This window comes from Chinchilla lanigera, unplaced genomic scaffold (assembly GCF_000276665.1).
Source record: "Chinchilla lanigera isolate Chin_1 unplaced genomic scaffold, ChiLan1.0 scaffold00198, whole genome shotgun sequence".
NCBI lineage: Eukaryota > Metazoa > Chordata > Mammalia > Rodentia > Chinchillidae > Chinchilla > Chinchilla lanigera.
This window is the reverse complement of record NW_004955599.1, coordinates 500,928-520,811: the sequence shown is the minus strand read 5'-3', so window position 1 is coordinate 520,811 and position 19,884 is coordinate 500,928. Positions and strand designations below refer to the sequence as shown.

The following is a 19,884-nucleotide window of genomic DNA, read 5'->3' as shown; positions in this document are numbered from 1 at the left end:
CTTTTTTTTCTTTTAATTTCCAATATTCTTAAGATAACATAAAATATTAAAAATATATATTACTTATAGATAAAAAATTTTTCCTTCCAAATTTTCTTGCAAGAGATCTCTGCTAATTGATCTACAAAAAATCTGACTAGTCAATTTATAATTATAAATTTCTAAAATTATGAAAGATTACTATAATTCAATTTGATCAAAAATATAGTTGAATGCAGTCACATTTTGTAAGATGTTTAGCCAATTTTTTTTTTTTTTTTTTGAGCCAGGGTCTTGCTATGCAGTTCAGGCTGGCCTTGAGCTCAGTTTGTAGCCTACCCTGGTCTTGAACTCACAATGGTCCTCCTGCCTCAGCCTCCCGAGTCCTGGGGTTACAGCTCTTTATCCAATCTGTTAAGTGTGTACTTGTTTGTCATATCTGTGAACAGCTGTTTTTTATTTGAGCTCAACAATTTTTTCTCTTCCTTTTGCATTTTTGGATCATTTGCTCAAAATGTAATCTGGGTTATGGATTGAAAGGCGTACGTCCACCTGGGTTGCGAGCTGGTGATTTGATATCAAAATTGGTTTTCTCAGAAGTCATCAGGAATTTGTTAAGTAGGGGGACCTTTTGTGCTTGGAGAATTATTGGTTAAAGCTCCCTTTGGGGAATAAAAGAGCAACTGCTTGGAAATGATCCCAGCCTGTGTCTATTAATAGGAAGCCCCAGTGATCTCTATAGCCTTCTGGGAGACACCCCAATAAATGTTACTAAAATATATTATTGTGATATGTTTACATTGCTCATTTGTCAAAGGAGTAAATTTTCCAGAAAATAAGGTTTTTAACTTAAAGATGCTCTGGTACGAAGGTTTTCATATGGCTTTGACAATTGGTTGTTACTGTTTTTACAGTGTATTGAATGTATTTATGCCTGCAGATGTGCAGGTCTTCTGAAGTATGGAATGAGAATTGTTTATAGTGATAAGACTTCTTTTAGCCAGGCATTGTGGCACATGCCTGTAATCCTAGCACTCAGGAGGCTGAGGCAGGAGGATCATTGCGAGTTTGAGGCCAGCCTGGGCTACGAAGTGAGCTCAGCGCCAGCCTGAATTGCATAGCAAGATCCTGTCTCAAAAAAAAAAAAAAAAGAAAAAGAGAAAGACAAAAAAAAAAACCCTTTTCTTTTGGATTCAGACATCTGCCTTTAGCAAAACTTATGTGATGTACCCCCAATTAAAAGGTAGCAAACTAGGTAAAAACTTCTTATTAGTTAAATAGAGATGATTGATTTAAAAGATTGTATCATGTCAAAATGAAAATTTAAGTGTATTTCAAAATGTCAGCCAGGCGTGGTGGCACACACCTATAATCCGGCTGAGGCAGGAGGATCATTGCTAATTCAAGGCCAGCCTGGGCTACAAACTGAGCTCAAGGCCAGCCTGAACTGCATAGTGAGACCCTGTCTCAAAAAGACAGAAAAAAAAAAAATGTCATCATGACTATCATGCTGCAATATTATGTATGGCTTTAGTTTCTAATTTTCTGTGTAAAATATGTAATTGCTAACATTCTACAGGGATTGCAACATTAGAATATCTATGTTTGTTAGAAAATAACAGTTGTATTTTATGTTCTAAGGTACTTGATATTTAGATAACATAGTAATATGTAATGTCATTAATCTTCTCTTCTGGATGTTTAACAACTGAGGTTTGGAGACCAAAGAATAGAAAAATAGACGGGCTAGGAGGACAGCCAATATTTTGGCTCTAGCCCTCTTAGGTCAGTGAGAACCCAGGACAAAAGAGAACCTTTGCTGCGACATCCTATAACTCGGTGAATCCCTGGTCTTCTGACCAAGGAGATTTTCAGACCACGGAAGAAAGTGATTCTAGATGTATAGTGTACCTAAGGAGCGTCACCAGGAGAGAAACGTCTCCCGAGCTTTCACAGAAAGCAACTTGGCAGCAGCATAAGCACCTGCCTGGGAAGTGCAAGGTCCTGAGTTCGATTCCCAGTACAAAAAAAAAAAAGAAAGCAACTTGGTCAAACAGTGGCTGTGACTCATCCAGATAGCTGACACAGAATTAAGAGGTGCTGCACATGGTTCCAACGTAAATCCTGAGGAGACTTAACTGACATTGATAGATAGCAAAGAACTGATTAATACAGGTCTTGCCTTAACTTGGTCTTGGACATCCAGCAGAAAAGTATAAACACAGGAAAGAACACTGCCTGCAGAGTCCTTCAAGCACAGCTCCTCCAACTTCAACTGACCACCAGTCGCTTGTCACTACAAAACAGGGTCTCGTTTTGTAGTGCAGGCTGGCCTTGAACTCACTATGGAGCCCAGGCTGGCCTCAAACTCATGAAGATCCTTCTGCTTCAGCCTTCCATGTGCAGGAATCACAGGCATGTGCCACTACACCCAGCTGATTAGTTCAGATTTAATCATCAAAACGATCCCTATCATGGAGGTAGTATTATTAGTCACAGGGAACAGACAAAGAAAGACAACTTCTGCAAGGCCACAAAAGTAGTAGGTAGCAGTTAGGATTCACCCCATGAAGTGTACACCTCTGCACTAGGCTGCCTGTCCATGTGGGGGGAACACCTTCTAGAGTTGGGCAGCTTAGAGGTAGCAGACGTTTTTGTTCAACACGGTGTCCCTGCGTACCCTAGGCTGGCCTGAAACTCAAGGCGGCCCTCCTGCTCTGGGCCCTGAGTGCTGGGGTTGCGGCGTGCGCCACCATGCCTGGCTGGTGGTTGTTGCCTTAAACCACGGAGAGCTGCCGGGCGTGGGGGCGCACGCCGTAATCCCAGCACCAGGGAGGCTGAGGCAGGAAAATTGTTGCGAGTTCAAGACCAGCCTGGGCTACAAAGTGAGCTCAAGGCTGGCCTGAAGTGCATAGCAAGACCCTGGCTCAAAAAGACAAAAACAAAACAAAACAAAACAAAACAAAAAAAACACTGAGAGCATCACACCTCTCCCTAGGAAAAAGTGATACCTCCCAGATTTGGTGGTGCACTCCTACATTCCCAGCCTGCTAGGAGGCTGAGGCAGGAGAATCAAAAGTTTGAGCCCACCCTGGGCAATTTAGGGACCTAGCAAGACCCAATATCAAAATAAAAAAACAAAAAATTTAAAAATTTTTAAAAAAAAAAAAAGCTGTGGAAAGACTGGGTTCAATCCTCAATGCTGTGTCCCCAGTAGGTCTCGAGGTTCCCTGGGGAAAAACGGGGAGAGGATTCAGAAATAAAGATGAGAGGAAAACTGAGGTCAGGTGGACCCCTCTCTGGGGATGGGGAGGGAAGGAACTGCCTGAGGACTGCAGAGCCTTTGTTTATACACTCAGGAGATTGATGTCAATTTCAACCTCTGCCTAGTAACCAGTTTTGGAGCTGGAACAGCTTGTACGCATAGCTTGAGGAGCTCCCCACAATCTGGGCTGGCTCTGTAGACAGCTTTGCAGCTGCGAGATGAGCAAGGAGGCTGAGATCTACCACTGTGGAACAGGGCCCGTGCAGCATGGTGAGCACAAAAGGAAAAACGTTTGCATTCCTGGAATCTGCCCTAGTTCTGGGTGTGGTGATTGTGCCTGTAACCTCAGCACTCGGGAGGCTGAGGAGGAGGATTACCAGCATGCTGTTAGCCTGGGCTACATAGTGAGACTGTCTCAAAAACAAAAAACAGGTGAGGTGCTACACACCTGTTGTTCCAGCACTGGGGAGGCTGAGGCAGGAGGATCACCAAGAGTTTCAGACTAGGCCAGATGTCATAGACCAGCTTGAACTATGTAGCAAGATCCCCCCATCCCAAAAACCAAAACAACTCTGCTAAGGACAATGACCTCATTTTGCTGGGGATCAATCTAGGGCCAAGCACTCCACCACTAAGGTTCATCTGTACTCAGGACACTGAAGCAGGAGGACCAGGAGCTACATGGTGAGTCGGGGGCCAGCCTAGAATGCAGAGCCTGTCTCAAAGAATCATTAAAAAGCCAGGAGCAGAGGAGCATGCCTGTAACCCCAGAACTCTGGGAAGCTGAGGCAGGAAGATCGATTCATCTACAAAGTGAGTTCAAGGCCAGCCTGATTTACAAAATGAGACCATCTCAAGAACAAACGAACACAAAGGAGGGTGATGCTTTGTACAGTAACTGTTACTAATTTTTATTCTTTCTAGTCCAAGTTTGCAGTAAGAACTACATTCATGTGGGGAGCTGGTCCCTGTACATTACCACCTTAATTCTTTTCATACCCCCCCACTAGGGATTACTGCTTTCTTTTGTTTTAAACAGCAAGGAGACAAACTTGCCCCCTTCTCCACCCCTCCTAGGGCCAGGCAGACTCTAATGTGGGTCTTCTCAGCCCTGGTAACTACAGAAGTAGGGGGCCCAGCACCCCAGCCTTTCTCAAAGTCCCCCTGGAGCTGCCAGAGCGGCAGAGGCGATGGGCATGACAGTTTGGCTGGCTGCAGCCAAGGAACTGGTGGTGGGGCTGCAGTGCCCAGGGGTTAAGGTTCTCCCCTCACACACGCAGAGCCTCCCTGACCACTGGACGTCCCCCGCCTCTCTATAGCCCAGCTGCTTCTGGGATCCCCAGCCCTCTGGGCAGAGCCCAGCTCCCGCCTGCCCCAAAGAGGTCAGGCAGTGGCTTGGTGGTGTCTCGGGCAGCCCCAGTGCTGGCGCAGGTGGAAATGCCAGACCAGGGTGGCACAGCTCAACAGGGCCAGGGTGGTACCCACCCCAATGGCTGCGTGCACCAAGGTGCCGGGCCTGGGGGGCACTGAGAACCGGCCACAGGGCCCGAAGGTGGGGGAAACCGCCGCGTCAGGGTCCTCACCCGCCAGCCCGGGAGCCGGGCTCTCCCCGGCCTCGTTGGCGGCCACCACACAGAGCACATAGGTGCCCCCGGGCCGCAGCCCCCCCAGCTCGGTTCTTCGGACAGTGTTATTGAGGGGGGGCCCCCTGCGCGGGGCCCCGGCGGCCTCCCAGAGCAGGAGCTGGTAGTGGTGCACGGGCGAGGCTGGCGCGCACCAGTGCACCTTCGCGCAGCCTTTCTCGGCCAGCACGCGCACCTCGCCCAGGCGCGGCGCGGCGGGGGGCTGCGATGGGCTCGACAGCCCAGGACACAGGCAGGCCGCCGGCCCGGCCCGCTGCAGCTCCTCACACGGCACCTGCAGGTGGCGGCAACGGTCGTAGTCACAGGGCACAGGCAGCTCAGGTGTGGCCTCGGGGTCCTCTTCAGGGTCCTGGGGGGCCGCCGGCTGTGCCCCGGGAACCAAGGCGAGGATCCAGGCCAGGAGCCACAGGAGCCAGGGAGAGCCCGGCATGGAGCCTGCAGGGGGAGCGGGAGGCGGTCAGCTCTGCTTCCCAGCCGCCTGGACGGGACCCGGGGACAGGGACGCCGGCAGCAGATGCGGGTGAGGAGAGCAGACGGGGACAGACGCGGCTGTCGGTCAGTCAGCCCGGAATCTCAGTCAGGCACCTGGGTTTGCACCAGAGGCGTGAAAACGCTCCCACATGTGTGAGGCAGATGTGTGCCGCTGCGCAGCCACACGGGGCGGGCGGGGGAGGGGAAGGCTCTCTGCAGTCCAGGAAAAACTGGGGACTCACCCGGCTGCCCCAGAAGACAAGCGTCGGCCGGCCGTGCACAGCCAGGAGACGGAGGGCAGCAGCGCCAGCGGGCGAGGAGCCAGGGTCCTCAGACCCCCCGTTTTCCCGGAGGGCACTTGGGACGCAAGCCTGGGCCTCCACCCTGTGCCACCCCTGAGCCCTTTTCAGTTTTGAGATAGGGCCTTCCTGTCACCGAACAGCCTCGGCTGGGCTGGAACTTGGATTCTCTTGCCTTCGCCTCCCCAGCCTGCTGGGATGACAGGCCCGTGCCACCCCCAGCCCGCAGCAGCCCCGCAGCAGCCCCGCAGCAGCCCCTCACCAGCAGGTGCCTTGACGAGGGGAATCCGTGGGTTGCAGGTGGAGCAGCTGCAGCGGCAACGCAGTCAGGTCAGCTTCCCACTTAGCTCCGTTCTGCTGCAGCTTTCGTACCCCACTCTGATGTCACCACCTGGCCCCTCCTGCTCCCCACCCCGTGAAGGCAGGAATGCCAGGAGGGCTGTCCAAGCCTGAGTCATGGCCAGGGCTGGGCGGGGAAGCCTCTGCTCCCCATGGACAGGGCTGGGATGCCTGGGGCCTGGCACAGGGGTGGGATGGGGCCTGGTACAGGGGTGGGCCGTGGCCTGCAGCCAAGCGTGGAGGAGCCAGGCAGGAGCCAGGCAGGGGCGGGGAGAGGGGTTCGAAGGCACCTGCCTGGGTGCCAGAGGGAACAGCTGTGGACAGCACGGCCAACAAGGGTTACAACACACTGCTTTGGTGGAGGCCACCCCATCCCAGGTCACTTCCTGCCTCTGCCTCCTAGCGCTGGAGGGAGGGGTATAAAGCGAGTGAAGCATCCTGTTCTCAGCCCTGCCAGATCCTCTCCCAGGCTGAGGGGTCACACTCATCTCCCTGAGGACAGCAAGGGGCTGAGCGGGCTTCACCGCACCCCTGCAGCCCTGCTGCACCTACCCCTCCACCCAGGGACAGGGACACCGCAGAGCCAGGAGCAGCTGGCACAAAATCGTTTATTGGGACAAAGCAGGAGAGCATGAGCAAGGGCTGGTGCACTGGACAAGGTCCTTCAGGAGCTAGAGCACGTGGAGCGCTGGCGCAGGGCCCCCCCAGAGGACTCGGGGTGGCCCAGGGTCTCAGGGGCCAGGGTGGGGGCAGAGCCTGAGGCAGGCAGGTTGGCCTCAGTGAGCAGAGCTGCATCTTCCCAGGAACCTGAGCCTGGCCAGGACAGAAGACACCCAGTGAGCCCTCAGGTTCACGGGGTCCCCATTCCCACCAGGTCCCCCCGTCCACCAGATCCCCTCACCATCGCTGGCCTCAGGCTCCAGTTCCTCATCCTGGCTTGCTGGCTGCAGGTCCGGCTTCTCCTCTTCTGACAGCTGTGCCTCTGCAGTCAAGGGGGCACAGAGTGAGACAGCACTGGGGACCAGCAGGGGACCCTGGGCCCCCACCAGCCACCCTACCTGCTCCTGAGGGCTCCTCTGGGCTCTCGCCATCCTCTGTCCCCTCTGCCGCATCCGACAGTTGGCTGGCCTCCTCCTGGTCCTCGCACCCTGCACCTCCAAAGCGGGTGGAGTGGGCGACAGGGTCCTGTGGCCTCCCCAGCGCCCACCCCCCGTGCCCCCGGCTGCCCACCTGGCTGCCGGGTGTTCCCTTGAGGCTCCTGTTGGGCACGGTCCCTCTTCCGGACGTTCACCTGTGGGGGTGGGGCTGAGCAGCAGGGACGAGGACAGCCATCGCCCCCCGCCCCCCCCCCGGGTCTGCCCCACGCTGGCCACCTCCACTCCCAGGGGTAAAGGGCTTCTACCTGCACGGAGAAGCGGGGCCGGGGCCAGATGCCACCCCATGCCCACTGCATGTAGCTGAAGACCAGGATCACGCTGAGGAAGGTGAAGTTGCTGGCGACACCCACAAAGGCGCACGTCATGGGAAAGTTGTACAGCAGGTACCTGGGGCGGCAGCGGTGGTCACGGTGCAGCCTGGGGCACGCGGCACACAGCGCAAGCCGCCAGCCTTTGGTGTTTGTTTTTCCAATGCTGGGACTGAACTCAGGGCCTTCACTTAACTCCGTCCCCAGCCTTTTTTACTTTTTATTTTGAGACAGTGTCTCACAAGTTCCTAAATTGCCCAGGCTGGACTGGAACTAGTGATCTTCCTGCCTCAGCCTCCCAGAGTGCTCGGATACAGGCATGGGCTAACACACCTAGCTTGCACCAGCCTTCCAATTTCCCAGACATAATGCCAATAACGCCTAGGGCAACCCAGGTGAGTGTGGCTGCCCTCCATCCCCAGCGGCCAGATCTCGAGCCTCCGGCTTCTAACAGAAGCCCAGGGTTCAGGAAGACCCAGCAGGGCAAGGCCACCTCATCAAGTCTCACTCACGTCCCCTGACGCTGGCTGAACCAGCGGATCAAGACAGCAGTTTGTCTTGATGAAGAGCCTTGCTTGTTGCCCAGGTTGGCAACAGTCTCTGGGCCCAAGCCATCTCCTGCTTCGGCCTCCTCAGCACCATAGGCACAGGCTATCTGACGGGGCCACATGGCCAGTTTTTAAATTTTTATTTTTTGTAGGGCCAGGATTGAACTCAGGGGGTTCCTACTGAGCTACACCCCCAGACCTTTTATTTTGAAAATCTTACGTTGCTCAGGCTGGGATCCTTTCACCTTAGCCTTCCAGACTGCTGAGATTACAGGCGTGTGCCTGTGTGGCATTATGTCAGGCCCCAAGGATTTTTTTCTTTTTTAGGCAGGGTCTTGCTATGCAGTTCAGGCTGGCCTTGAGCTCACTTTGTAGCTCAGGCTGGCCTTGAACTCGTGACAATCCTCCTACCTCAGCCTCCCAGCACTCAGGAGGCATGCGCCACCACACCCGGCTTTTTTTTGTTTTTTGAGGCAAATTCTCACTGTGTAGTTCAGGCTAGCCTTGGACTCACTATGTAGGCCAAGCCGGCTTTGAACTGGTGGTGATCCTCTTGCTTTATCCCCCTGAGTGCTGGGATTACAGGAAGGCATGCACCACCACACCCCGTTCCATAGGCTATTTTAAAAAATTTAAGGTGGGTATGGGGGTGTTCAACTGTAGTCCTAGCTACTCAGGAGGCTGAAACAGGAGGACCACTTGAGTCACTTGAGCCTAGGAGTTTGAGTCCAGTCTGGCGCACACAGCAACATTCTGTCTCTAAAAGGTAGCAGCAGTTCCCTGGGGCCAGGGTTGAGATCCTCTGGCCCCCGCAAAGCTGGGCCCCAGGCGGGGAGTCCCTGCCGGCCCTTACCTGAGCCCTGTGAAGTGGGCGTGGATGCGCAGGTAAGCCCCGTACAGCTGGATGCGCCGGCTGTGGATCTCGATGATGGCGCCAGTCGTGGGTACATACTGTGGGGAAGGGGCGCGGGGTGAGGGCCGGCTGCCCGGGTGGGGCCGCTGCCCTGTCCCAACGCACCCCCGAGTCCTGGACTCCGGGCGCCCTCACCGAGTTCTCCCGGTAGTCTGCATACAGCTCCACCTCCAGGAGCTGCTTCTGCTCCGCAAAGCCAAAGAGCAGGAGGCTGGAGAAGACGATCGTGTCCAGCGTCTGCAGCAGGTCAGAGCGGTAGTGCAGCATCACCTGCGAGCGGCCGGGGCTGGGAAGGGCCAGGCTGTGCGTCCTCCCCGGCTGGTCCTCCCTCGGCCCCCCTCTCCATTCTTCTCGCCACTGCTTGTTTTTGGAGCACTGGGATCTGAACCCAGGGCCTTTGCATTGAGCTACAGCATCAGTCATTTTTATTTCTCATTTTGAGACAACTTCTGGTTAAGCTGCCCAGGCTAGAGTGGAACTTACAATCCTGCCTCAGCCTCCCAGAGTGCTGGGACAACATTCACTTCTGCGTTCCCGTGGGCAAGGCACCCTAACCCCAAGACCTCTTGTGGCTTCAGCACAGTGCTGCCTCTGACCTGCCTATCCCCACACAGTTCTGTCACCTGAGGTGGAGTCCTAGTGGCAGGGCAACGGGGGCTGTTCCCCCTTGCAGACATCCCCATGTGGCTGTGGCAACCAGGCAGGCGCTGGGTGGACACTCCTGTGCTAATACGTTCCCAGCCCTTGTGTCCAAAAGCAGCTGCGACACCCACGGGCTACCATCCCATGGCAGGGACACTCCCAGGGGCCCAGGGGCCAGGTCCCTCTGACCTCTCTTCTTTCTTTTCTGCAGCATGGGACTGACCCTTGGGGCTTGAGCATGCTCAACCAGCGCTATCCTAGAGCTACATCCCCAGCCTTTATTTCCGGGCATCTGGCAGACAAGACAGGCTTGGTGAGTGTACTCTCTTCCCCCTCCTTTTTTCTTTTCTCGTACAGGGAATTGAAGTCATGACCTCAGGCTTGCCAGGCAAGCGCTTATGCTGCTGAGCTATATCCCTGGCCCCAAGCAAATCTTTTTTTTTTTTTTTTTTGTACCAGAAATTGAACTCAGGACCTTGCGCTTGCCAGGCAGGCACTTGTGCCACTGAGCTATATCCCCAGCCCTTCTTCCCCTTCCTGATGTGAGGCCCAGAGTCCAGGAGAGGAGGTTCCTTCTGCAGCCACACCCAACACCCCACTCCCCTCGCTGTCCACAAACACTCACGGAGCGGGAGGAGGTGGAGATGATTCGGCCACCTCTGGTGTAGCAGGAAACCGTGACCAAGAACATGCCCAGGTCCTGGTTCACAGGAGACTCAGGCAGCTCGAGCTCCAAGGTGATGCGATACGGCTGTCCGTACATCAGCACCTGCCCCAGAGCCCCTCCGGATTAGGCTCCATCCCCAAGTCTCTGCTGCCCCTTCTTGGGCCAGGGCCACCTGAGTTCCTCCGGCTCTGGCAGGCTCCTCAGAACCCTGACCCCATTCCATCCCTGTCTCAGGCTTTGGGTGGGCAACAGACCCACCAGACTCAGGCCTGCATGCCAGTAAGGCTGTCCCTTGGCCCAGTCACCCTCCTTGTACCACTGGTTACGCAAGAGTCCACAGTGCTAGGCTCCCGGGTGAGCTTGTGCCCCTCATTTCCCTGTCATTCTAGGTCCCTCCCTTTTTTAAAAATGGGATCATGCCAGGCTCGTCTTGAACTTCAGGACTCATACAATCATCCTGCCCCAGCCTCTCAAGTAGTTAAGACTACAGACTACAGGCGCACACCTCCACTCAAGCTCAGTTGTGCTGGTAGAATCGAGAGGGCGTCTTCACTGGACAGCCTCAAAAGGTTAGGGTTTCACCTAGTATCCCCAGTACCCCAGTATCCTTGGACATTCTTCTTTCTCACCTGCTTCTCCATCTCTCTGTCTACTGGTCTGTCTCTCAGTGCTGAGGACTACCAGGGCCTGGCACATGCTGAATCACTGAGCTCCACCCTGCCCCTTCCCCTTCAGGGTGGTGTCCAGGAGCCAGCACTGACACAAGCCTGCCTCTCTTTTTCTTTCTTTCTTTTTCATCTTCTTGAGACAGGGTTTCGCTATGCAGTTCAGGCTGGCCTAGAGCTCACTTTGTAGCCCAGGCTGGTCTTGAACTCGAAACAATCCTCCTGCCTCAGCCTTCTTAATACTGGGATTGCAGGAGTGCGCCACCACGCACAGCTCTGCCTGCCTTTCAGAGGGCCTCTGTGGTAAGCACACGCTCCACCACTAATGAACCATAGAACTACAGCCTCGGCCTCCAAGCTCGTTGCCAAACCGAGAAAATAAGTACAGTACCCTCTGAGTAAAGGGCCACACATCCCTTTCTCTCCAGCCCTCCTCCTCATCTCCATTCCTCAGGCACTGCTCACCATGTCACCCTGCAGCCTCTCTCACCAGTCATGGAGGCAGGGACGAAATCTCTGTCCAGCCCCGGGACTCACCCGATCACGTCCACTCTTAGCCAGGGACACGTTGGCGACAGGGAAGGAGCACAGGGAGGTGATGGAGGGGTCGCAGTCAGTCCTACAGGGGGAGGGGACGGCACTGCTGGGACAGCCTCTACTGTGTCCATCTGCCTCCTGGCCCTACACCCAGGGCCTTCCCACTGGACTACACCCCAGACCTTTTTTCCGCTTCCAGGCAAGGTCTTGCTAAATCACGAACTTGCTCAGGCTGAGCTCCAACCTTCAGTCCTCCTGCTTCAGCCTCCCAGAGTGCTGAGATTACAGGTGTGTGCCACTACACCTAAGACTCTTTTTCTGTACTGGGCTGAACCCAGGGAGTGCTGAGGTACCTTCCCAGCCCATGTTTTGTTTGAGACAGTGTCTCACTAAGTTGCCCAGCCTGGACTCCAACTTGAGATCCTCCTGTTCAGCTTCCTGAGTAGCTGGGATTACAGGAAGGCACCACCACACCAAGCTCTACTTACTCTTTTTTTTTTTTTTTTTCTTTTTTTTGGAGACAGGGTCTCGCTACGCAGTTCAGGCTGACCTTGAGCTCTTTGTGGCCCAGCCTGGCCTCGGACTCACAACGATTCTCCTGCCTCAGCCTCCCGAGTGCTGGGATTACAGGCGTGCGCCACCACGCCTGGCCTCTTCTACTTACTCTCTTGAAGAGTACTGTAAGCACTAAGCATTCTGGGAAGCTGACTGTAACCCTGTACCAAGGGGCCAGGCCAGCAGCAGAAATCAATGAGGCCAAGACAGCTGTGCACGGTCACCTTGTGTTTCCCTAATCTCAGCAGAGCACTGGAGCAGGAGGCAGTGAGGAAAAGGTGAAGGCAGTTCTTTTCGACACCTCCCTGCTGAAAGCCAAATACCTGCACCAGCCGGGGGACTGGGCTGGCTCAGCCTTCCACACTGACCCTGAGAGCGCTGTGCCCCAGGCTGGGCAGAGTCAGCCTTCGTGAAGATCGTCTGCAACTGCCCACAGGTTTTTCTTATTTTTTAACCTGAACTGTCGGTCCGAGCAGCCCCGGCCCGGAGTCCTCCGGCGTCGCTCAGGCTCCTCCGCGAGCCGGCAAGGGCCGAGCAGGGAGCCCCTCACCTGTAGTAGAAGTGCACCGGGCTAACGTGGCTGACGGTCGGCATGTAGGAGTAGTAGAAGGAGCCGTAGAGGAACACGGACACCCAGAGCAGCAGCAGCACGCTGCAGAAGAGCACGCCGAACTGCAGCAGCAGTCTGCGCGCGCGACCCGCCAGCGCCTGGCCCATCTCCTGCGCCCACTGCGCGGAGGGCGGCTCGGGGGCCATGGTGGGCGCGCGGGGCGCGGGGTCCGGCCGCGGGGTCCTCGCTGCGCCGCCGCCTGGGCCCTGGCCATGGGGCGGTGCGGCCGGCGGGTCCTAGAAGGAGAGCAAGAAAGAGCGCTTCGCCCCGGGCCGGCACGACGCGGCCTTCTTCCCATGGCCCTGCTCCAGGCCGGGGCGTCGGCCAGCTCTCCTCCCGGGGGACCGCCGCCTCAGCTCAGGCGCAGCGACAACAGCAGCGCACCAGCACCTTCGGCTCCCTCGCAGTGTCCACGGGGCCGCCCGCAATAGCCACCCTCGCTTTCCGGCGCCGCGGGTACTGCTCCCGCTCCGCCGCAGCGCGGCGCCGCCGTCACCACGGAAACAGCCGCAGACACTGCGCAGACGCGGGCAACCCCCGCCCCGCCTGCCACCGCCGAGGGACTTCCGGCTGCCGGGCGGCCTGGGGGCGGGGCCATAACCAGACGCAGGGGTGGAGCCTCATCCGGGGATGGAGCCCTGGCCCGCGCAGAGGTGGGGCCTCATCCTGGGGCGGGGCCCGGGAGAGGCGCAGGGGCGTGGCCAGTCCGCTCCGCGGGGCGTGGCCTCGTGCAGGGGCGGGGCCTGGTCGCTGCGGGTTTGCGGCCGCCTGGCACTCTCCCGAGTCTCTTCTCCGCCGGTGGCCCTGACCGAAGGGACCCCAGACGTTTTCCCGCCATGCTCGGCCTCACCACATCCCCCCACTTGTTTTAACCCTCCGAGCGGGGGCGCTGATGTCTGTGGCTCGGTCCTCTGTGGCCGGTGTTCGTGCTGCGCACTGCGCAGGTGGGCTGCGGGGCGCCATTCACGTGCGCGGTTGCCGCTCAGCCGGCTTTGGTCTCCAGGCGTTATACTGCGCAGTCGACCTCCCCTTTTTCGCGTGGCGCACGCTCCCCAGATCCCTGCACCGAGTACTGGCAAGGGCCCTCCGCTTGTGCGTGCCCCCTGCCCGCAGTCAGAGCCTCGCACTCATCGGTGCGGGATGCTACAGGCAAGCGCGATCCACTCGAGAGGCTGCGGATTTCCCCCCACTCTCCCTCCCCTGCCCCGTGCACGCACCCTGCCGAACCCCTCACCTCCTCCGCAGAGTCCGGCGCTTTGGGCTGCTCCCCGGAGTCCGCCCTCGCGTCTGCCGTGTCTTCGGACATCTTCCGGAGGACGCTGCCCCCGCGGAGGCCCAGCGCGGTGGTCTCGATGCCGACCACCTGTCGCGCGTCACATTCTCCTGCACAGGGGACGCAGCCGTGAGACGGAAACCGAGGTTCGCTGCGAAGTGAGGCGGCAGGGCGGAGCTACAGAGGGGAGGGGGCGGCTGATGTCAGACAGAGCCCGGAGCAGGGTCCCCGCCGGCCGGCGGAGCGCTGCGCAGGGGTGCCGGGCCCGACCACCGCGGCCGGGGGGCGCTGCGGGGCGGGGTGCGGGCTCCCCCCGCCGGGCAGGTGGTACGCTCCGGACCCGGCTCTCCAGCCTCCTCCCGCATCCTCAGCATCCTGCATTCTCGGGTACCGGCCGTCAGCGCAGGGCCGGCGCCGCGGGAACCAAGCCACCCCAGCGACCTCCATCTGAGCCCCGGGGCCTCCCTGGACGGTGGCCGGCCCTCCCCGAGGCGGCTCCCTGCAGGGTGGCACTACTGAGGCACGGCTAGGGGCCCCGGGACCCAGCGCCCCAGGTGCAGCTGCCGCCGCGCCCGCCGCCCATCCTTCAGGTGAGCGAGGCAGCGTTCCCGTGCCGCTGGGGTCGGGGCAGGGCGGCTTCCCGCAGGGCGGGGCTTGGCACATACCGCGCTCCGGGACTGCGCCCGAAACCGCCCGCATGCTGCGGTGCCCGCCCGCAGAGGTCCTGCGGAGCGCCCCACCCCGCCGCCCCTTTCTCCTGAGGCGGGCGGGATAGGGCGGGCCGCGGAGGGCGGGAGGACAGAGGACCACACTGGGGCGCGGCCCTCCCTGCAGGATGAAGGGCGAGACGCCCGTGAATAGCACTATGAGCATCGGGCAGGCACGCAAGATGGTGGAGCAGCTGAAGATCGAGGCCAGCCTGTGCCGGATAAAGGTGGGTGCGGCCGCGCGCGGGGGCACCAGCCCTGCGGGAGGGGCTCAGGCCCCAGACGCCGCACACGCCCGACGGAGCGGGGGGCCAAGTCTGGGACGCTGCTGCCCTCAGGGAGGGCAGGCGTGTCCCGTTGCAGAGGGAGGCGGTTGCCCTCTCGGTCCCGCCAACCCCTCCCCGGCGCGCAGGTGTCCAAGGCTGCAGCGGACCTGATGACGTACTGTGACGCCCACGCCTGTGAGGACCCGCTCATCACGCCGGTGCCTACCTCCGAGAACCCCTTCCGCGAGAAGAAGTTCTTCTGCGCGCTGCTGTGACCCCGCCCCCGGCCCCGCCCCCCGCCTCTGCCGGCCTCGGGAGTCGACCCCGGGCTAGGAATACGCCCGTCCCGTCCCCACCAAAGGCCCCGCCCCTCGCCCGCCCCAGGAGGCCGCCTGGGGCTTGGAGCCCGCCCCTCTGAGGCCCCACCCCTCGTTGCCCCTCCCCTCGGGCCCCGCCCACATGGGGCGCGCGCGGAGCCGCTCTCCTCCCCCTTGCGGCCGCTACATGGCCAATAAAAGTCGTCCAGAGCCGGCGTGCGCGTTCTTGGGGTGGGTCGTAGCCGCACACCCGCGGAGCCCGCAGAAGGGTGCCGCTGTGGGTTCGCAGCCACGGGGAGTAAGTTACGGCCCCGAACGGTGCACACAAGCCCGCGCGCGGCCGACAGCAGGCGGAACTCGGGGCCCATCGGCGCCTCGGCCCAAGGTGGCGGCACGCACTGGTGCGCTGTACGGTGCGGCTCTCAAGATGGCGGCCCCGGCGTCCCGCGGCCCCGTGGAGTGCCTTCTACGCTCATTTGGGCCCAAAATGGCCGCGCCGGAATTTGATGGGGACGTTGCGGACGCTGAGGGCCTGGTCGCGCGGCGTGGCCGCTGGAACCGGGTTTTCTCGTCTCGCCGAGAAAGACGCCCTCGGGGCAGTGGCACAGGGCGGCCCGCCTGCACCGCGCGTCCCGGGCGCTGCTCCCTGCCGCTCCGTTTGGGTTTTGTGGCGGACCCGGCGCCCGAGCTGGCGCCACTCCCGCTCCGCCCGCGCGGGGCCCACACAGGCACCGCTCGGCCGAGACCCTACGGGATAGGGGCCCGCAGCATCCCCCAGCGGCGGCGCTGCTCCGCGGGGTCGAGCCCGGCGGGAACCGGCACCCCGCCCCCCTCGGGGACAGGCCCTCGCGAGGTCGCCGAAGCCACCCCGCGGCTGAGCCCGGCCGCCTGCGGGCGCGGGAGAGCTCGCCACGCGCCTCCGGGGGCGGCAGGAACGCGAGGGCCCGGAGGTTACTAATGATCCCCCCGCCCCGGAGACGCCGGCCTCCCCGTCCCCGGACCTCCGGGCCCTTCCCCGCGGCACGCCACACGGGAGACCCCAAGACCTTACCTGCCCTACCGCTTCAGTGCTGGGCAAGCTTAGGGGACAAAATGAAAATTGTCACATCAGCTCATATTTGGTAAAAAGCCACAAGTGGGGCCAGGAATATAGCTCAGCGGCACAGCACCTACCTGGCAAGCGCAGTACCCCCCAAAAAGTAACAAGTGCTCAGTAAATATAACCTCGACTATGGGATAAAATAAAAACCTTCGCCAGGTGTGGCACATGGCTGTAATCCCAGTGCTGGGGAGGCTGAGGGAGCGAGACTGCCTCCGAAACTAACCCTGAAATAGTTGCTCTTCTGCGCAACTTTCACACTGCAGTTTCAGGTGAATGCCTGGAACCCGAGGAGGGTTAACAGTTTTAGTAGTTCCTAGACACAAAGCACGAGCTATTCGACCATGAAAAATGATGAATTATAGCCGTATAGCTGAGTGGCAGGACACTAGACTAGCATCTGGGTTTGGAAAGTTGTGCATTCAGCGGGGTAGGGTTAATTAGCTCGGACTTAAATGTCCTAGTGAATAAGCAGCCGCCAAAGTCAAAGACGCATTTCAGACGCGAGTTGTGATATCCCGCAGTCTGTCGTACCCCAGGTAAGAAGCTGGAGTTGTCCACATCCGTACCACTCAGTACTCCACACCAGAGCCTCTGGCTACCCGCCTAAGGATGGGATGCTGAGCACTGTGGCCCATGGCTCTAAGCCCACCTACTCAGGAGGCTACGGCAAGAACCTTTGGGTCTCACCTGGGACACCTAGGGTAACCCTGTAATGACTAGCACCCTGGGAGGCTGAGACAGCAGGGCTCAAAGTATGAGCCCAGCTAGGGCAATTCAGCAAGATCTTGTCTCTAAATAAAAAGAGATGTGGGTGTGAAGGCCCTGATGCCAAGAAGAAAAAAAAAAAAAAAGGGACTGGGGAATCTAGCTCACTGGTAGAGGGCACCTGGGTTGAATCCTCTGTGCAGAGGCAAAAGGGGAAATTGGTCAGCTATAAAATTGAGCACTTAGAATCAGTTGAGCGATATAATACATACTGCTTTTGGGGGGCAGGTAGTACTGGGGATTGAGGCCAGAGCCTTTACACTGAGCTATCTCCAGCTCCTCATCTTTCCAGATAGAGTCTAAGTTGCCCAGGCTGGGCTCAAACTTTCAGCCCTCCTGCCTCAGTGTCCCAGAATGCTGGCATTACAGGTGTGTAGCACCACACCCAGCTATTACTGCTCTTGTTATCCAAAAGTTACCTTCTCATTCTTTAAATTCATTAGAAAGCAACTCTCATCAGACATAGTCTGTTGAATGAGTAGGCCTTTCCCCCTGGGTTGTAATTACTGTCCAATAAATTTATTCATTCTTTAAATTCATTAGAAAGCAACTCTCATCAGACATAGTCTGTTGAATGAGTAGGCTTTTCCCCCTGGGTTGTAATTACTGTCCAATAAATTTATTCACCTTCAGAAATGGAACACTAGCTAGGTACGGTGGCGCATCCGTATAATCCCAGCAACTCGGCAGCCTGAAGCAGGAGGATCTCCACTTCAAGGCCAGCCTGGGCTACAAAGTGAGTTCAAGGCAGGCCTGAACTGCATAGTGAAACCCTGTGTCAAAAAAACCCAACAACAAAAAGAACATTGAGTTGAAGCCAGCATCTATCTGGTTCCAGTGTGGCTTACACAGAGCCCCCCTTCCCCAGTGGACACACAGCTGCTCCTCAGCAAAGGGCTGGTAGAAGAGGAAGGCGACAGCAGCCAGTGAGAGGAATGACATCCCTGAGTGGGCCTGGTACAAAGGAGAAATCAGCCCAGAAAAACTAACATCAAATCAACACCGGACATACCACTCAGGGTAGCCACAGGAGGGGAAGTGGATTCAGTGCAAATGGTTATTTATCCTAAAAGTCAAACTCACTCTGCCTATATTTTTGTCGGAAGCTGTAATAAGAACAGGGAGTAAAAAGTTACAGACATAAACAATGACACAGTTACATTTTTTTAAGGTAAAACTTTTACTGGCCACTTCCAAGAATGCTTTACAGGTTGTGCAAAAACATTTACAGGCTCCCAGTGGTAGTTTTCTCACAAAACCTTTTCCGTCTACAACAGACGCTGGACAAGTCTTCTAGGGAAAACAAGCTGGGTCCCTCCTGCTGCCACAGCCTATAGCCCTGTCAACACCTCCTGAGAGGAGGGAGCCCACAGGTCCTGCTGCTCGGAGCGCCCGCTGTGAGGAATCCACCAGGAGGCGGCAGCTTTGCTCTCCTTCCATCCCCAAGAACAGCTATTTAAGAGATGACTTTCTAGTGTCAAAAACCAACAGCAAACACTTCCTCCACCCTGCCCAGTGGAGCTTGGGTGGCTGCAGCTTTGTTCCCTGCCCACAGGCCCTGGCATCCCCGTGTGTCACAGTGTCAAGGAAAGGCTGCTCCCTCTGTCTGGGAGACCCAGGCCTGTAATCCTGCTCCCCACGTCGCCCCTTGGCCCCATGCTGCGCAGAGCTTCCTCTCACTCCCTGAAGGTTAGTGGGTTACAGAAGCGTCTGTACTGTCCCTTCACCCACTGCCACATGAACTCCGTGTGGCACCAGCAAAGGTATCACCAGGTGAGCACAAACTGCTGTCCCGCCAGCCCACTCCACCCTCAGGCAGAGGAGCTTGGACGAAGGGTGCGGCCTGACCACCGGCCAGGGCTGGGGCCTCCTGCACACCCAGCAGAGGCTGCGCGTAGAGACCACCGCTCAGGTGGGACGCGTTCCTCCAGGAGCAGACCCAGTGCCCTCTCCTAGGACGCGCTGGGCACAACGCTGAGGAGGAAGGGGAATGAGAACTGAAGCCCAATATGAAAAAGCACCCCCATTTCCCACCTGGACCCTTGAACCCGGCCCCTGCGGGTCCGGAACTGGGCACTGTCAGGAGGCGAGGAGCCCTCCACAGGTCTTGGCTGAGGCCCTGAGGGGCCCTGCTGCAAAGGTGCTCCTGCCCCGTGCACTGGCATGCACCCACCACCCCCACCCTCCTATCCAGGACCCCATACAAAACCCCCAGGGCAGCGCCCTGCACTGTAGAAAACAGTGACTGCTCAGCACCCGTGCTGCACACACCACTGTGCGCGGCCTGCCGCCTGCCCGCCCGCAGGGCTGCGAGCAGAAACCCTGAGAATCCAGTCCAGTCGCAGACCACACCCTCACTCTCCCGAGATTCACAGGGTTCAGGACAGTACAGAGCGGCTGTGGCCCTGGCCTGGGACCCTGGGTAGCAAGACCCTGACCAGCAGCCTCTGCGCCGCCACCAGGCATGAAGCACAGCAAAGGGCAGTGACACTCCGGCCTCCCAGCCCAGCAGACCAGAGGTCCCAAGAGGGAAAGGTCGTAAAGAAAATGCAAACGGTTAGTTGGTGAAGTGATCGCCCAGAGCCGATCCTTTATTTCGCTGCCCGGTGGTCACAAGCGCCCTGGCCCGCCCTGCCTGCTCCTACCTGCCGCAGAGCACCTTCCTCCTCCCACCGCGCCCGCTGCGTCGCCGCCGCCAGCGTCAGGTGACCCTCGCAACTGCAGGGTACAGAACAGGCAGCCCTAGTTCTGCGCAAATGTTTTTGGATTACAAATATCTAACTAGGTTTGAAATGTTTTATAGAATAAGACAATATTCTTTTCAACAAACTTTTAAAAAAAATGTACAGTTTTTCA

General features: G+C 57.8%; 4 protein-coding genes across 9 annotated transcripts in view; 1 reads left to right on the top strand and 3 right to left on the bottom strand.

Moving 5' to 3' along the window:
- Positions 1 to 4,127: 4,127 nt before the first annotated feature.
- On the bottom strand, positions 4,128 to 6,484 carry Lrrn4cl (LRRN4 C-terminal like). Its single transcript, XM_005414782.2, has 2 exons — positions 5,920 to 6,484; positions 4,128 to 5,322 (listed from the first exon to the last, which is right to left on the bottom strand). The coding sequence occupies exon 2, from the start codon at positions 5,315 to 5,317 to the stop codon at positions 4,628 to 4,630; it is 690 nt and encodes a 229-aa protein (XP_005414839.1). The 5' UTR covers positions 5,318 to 5,322; positions 5,920 to 6,484; the 3' UTR covers positions 4,128 to 4,627.
- A 102-nt stretch (positions 6,485 to 6,586) lies between these two features.
- On the bottom strand, positions 6,587 to 15,087 carry Bscl2 (Berardinelli-Seip congenital lipodystrophy 2 (seipin)). Of its 4 annotated transcripts, XM_013510054.1 has the most exons (12): positions 15,071 to 15,087; positions 13,833 to 13,981; positions 12,539 to 12,834; positions 11,434 to 11,515; positions 10,190 to 10,333; positions 9,058 to 9,192; positions 8,863 to 8,960; positions 7,399 to 7,540; positions 7,227 to 7,287; positions 7,055 to 7,144; positions 6,898 to 6,978; positions 6,587 to 6,809 (listed from the first exon to the last, which is right to left on the bottom strand). In XM_013510054.1, exons 2-12 carry the CDS (start codon positions 13,902 to 13,904, stop codon positions 6,661 to 6,663), a joined length of 1,350 nt encoding a protein of 449 aa, XP_013365508.1. In that variant the 5' UTR covers positions 13,905 to 13,981; positions 15,071 to 15,087; the 3' UTR covers positions 6,587 to 6,660. The 4 variants fall into 4 exon arrangements, with proteins under 4 accessions (XP_013365508.1, XP_013365507.1, XP_013365509.1 ...); XM_013510053.1 differs by lacking the exon at positions 15,071 to 15,087 and having other exon boundaries at positions 9,058 to 9,159; positions 13,833 to 13,932; XM_013510055.1 differs by lacking the exons at positions 13,833 to 13,981; positions 15,071 to 15,087 and adding an exon at positions 12,983 to 13,089.
- On the top strand, positions 13,925 to 15,146 carry Gng3 (guanine nucleotide binding protein (G protein), gamma 3). Of its 3 annotated transcripts, XM_013510057.1 has the most exons (4): positions 13,925 to 14,017; positions 14,243 to 14,461; positions 14,706 to 14,805; positions 14,991 to 15,146. In XM_013510057.1, the coding sequence occupies exons 3-4, from the start codon at positions 14,707 to 14,709 to the stop codon at positions 15,117 to 15,119; spliced, it is 228 nt and encodes a 75-aa protein (XP_013365511.1). In that variant the 5' UTR covers positions 13,925 to 14,017; positions 14,243 to 14,461; position 14,706; the 3' UTR covers positions 15,120 to 15,146. The 3 variants fall into 3 exon arrangements, with proteins under 3 accessions (XP_013365511.1, XP_005414835.1, XP_013365512.1); XM_005414778.2 differs by lacking the exon at positions 13,925 to 14,017 and having other exon boundaries at positions 14,044 to 14,461; XM_013510058.1 differs by lacking the exons at positions 13,925 to 14,017; positions 14,243 to 14,461 and having other exon boundaries at positions 14,627 to 14,805.
- Positions 15,147 to 18,189: 3,043 nt separating this feature from the next.
- Hnrnpul2 (heterogeneous nuclear ribonucleoprotein U-like 2) overlaps positions 18,190 to 19,884 on the bottom strand; it is a gene marked incomplete at its 5' end in the record, with an annotated part of 10,452 nt that continues 8,757 nt past the window's right edge. The window contains 1 exon segment of the mRNA XM_005414777.2: positions 18,190 to 19,884.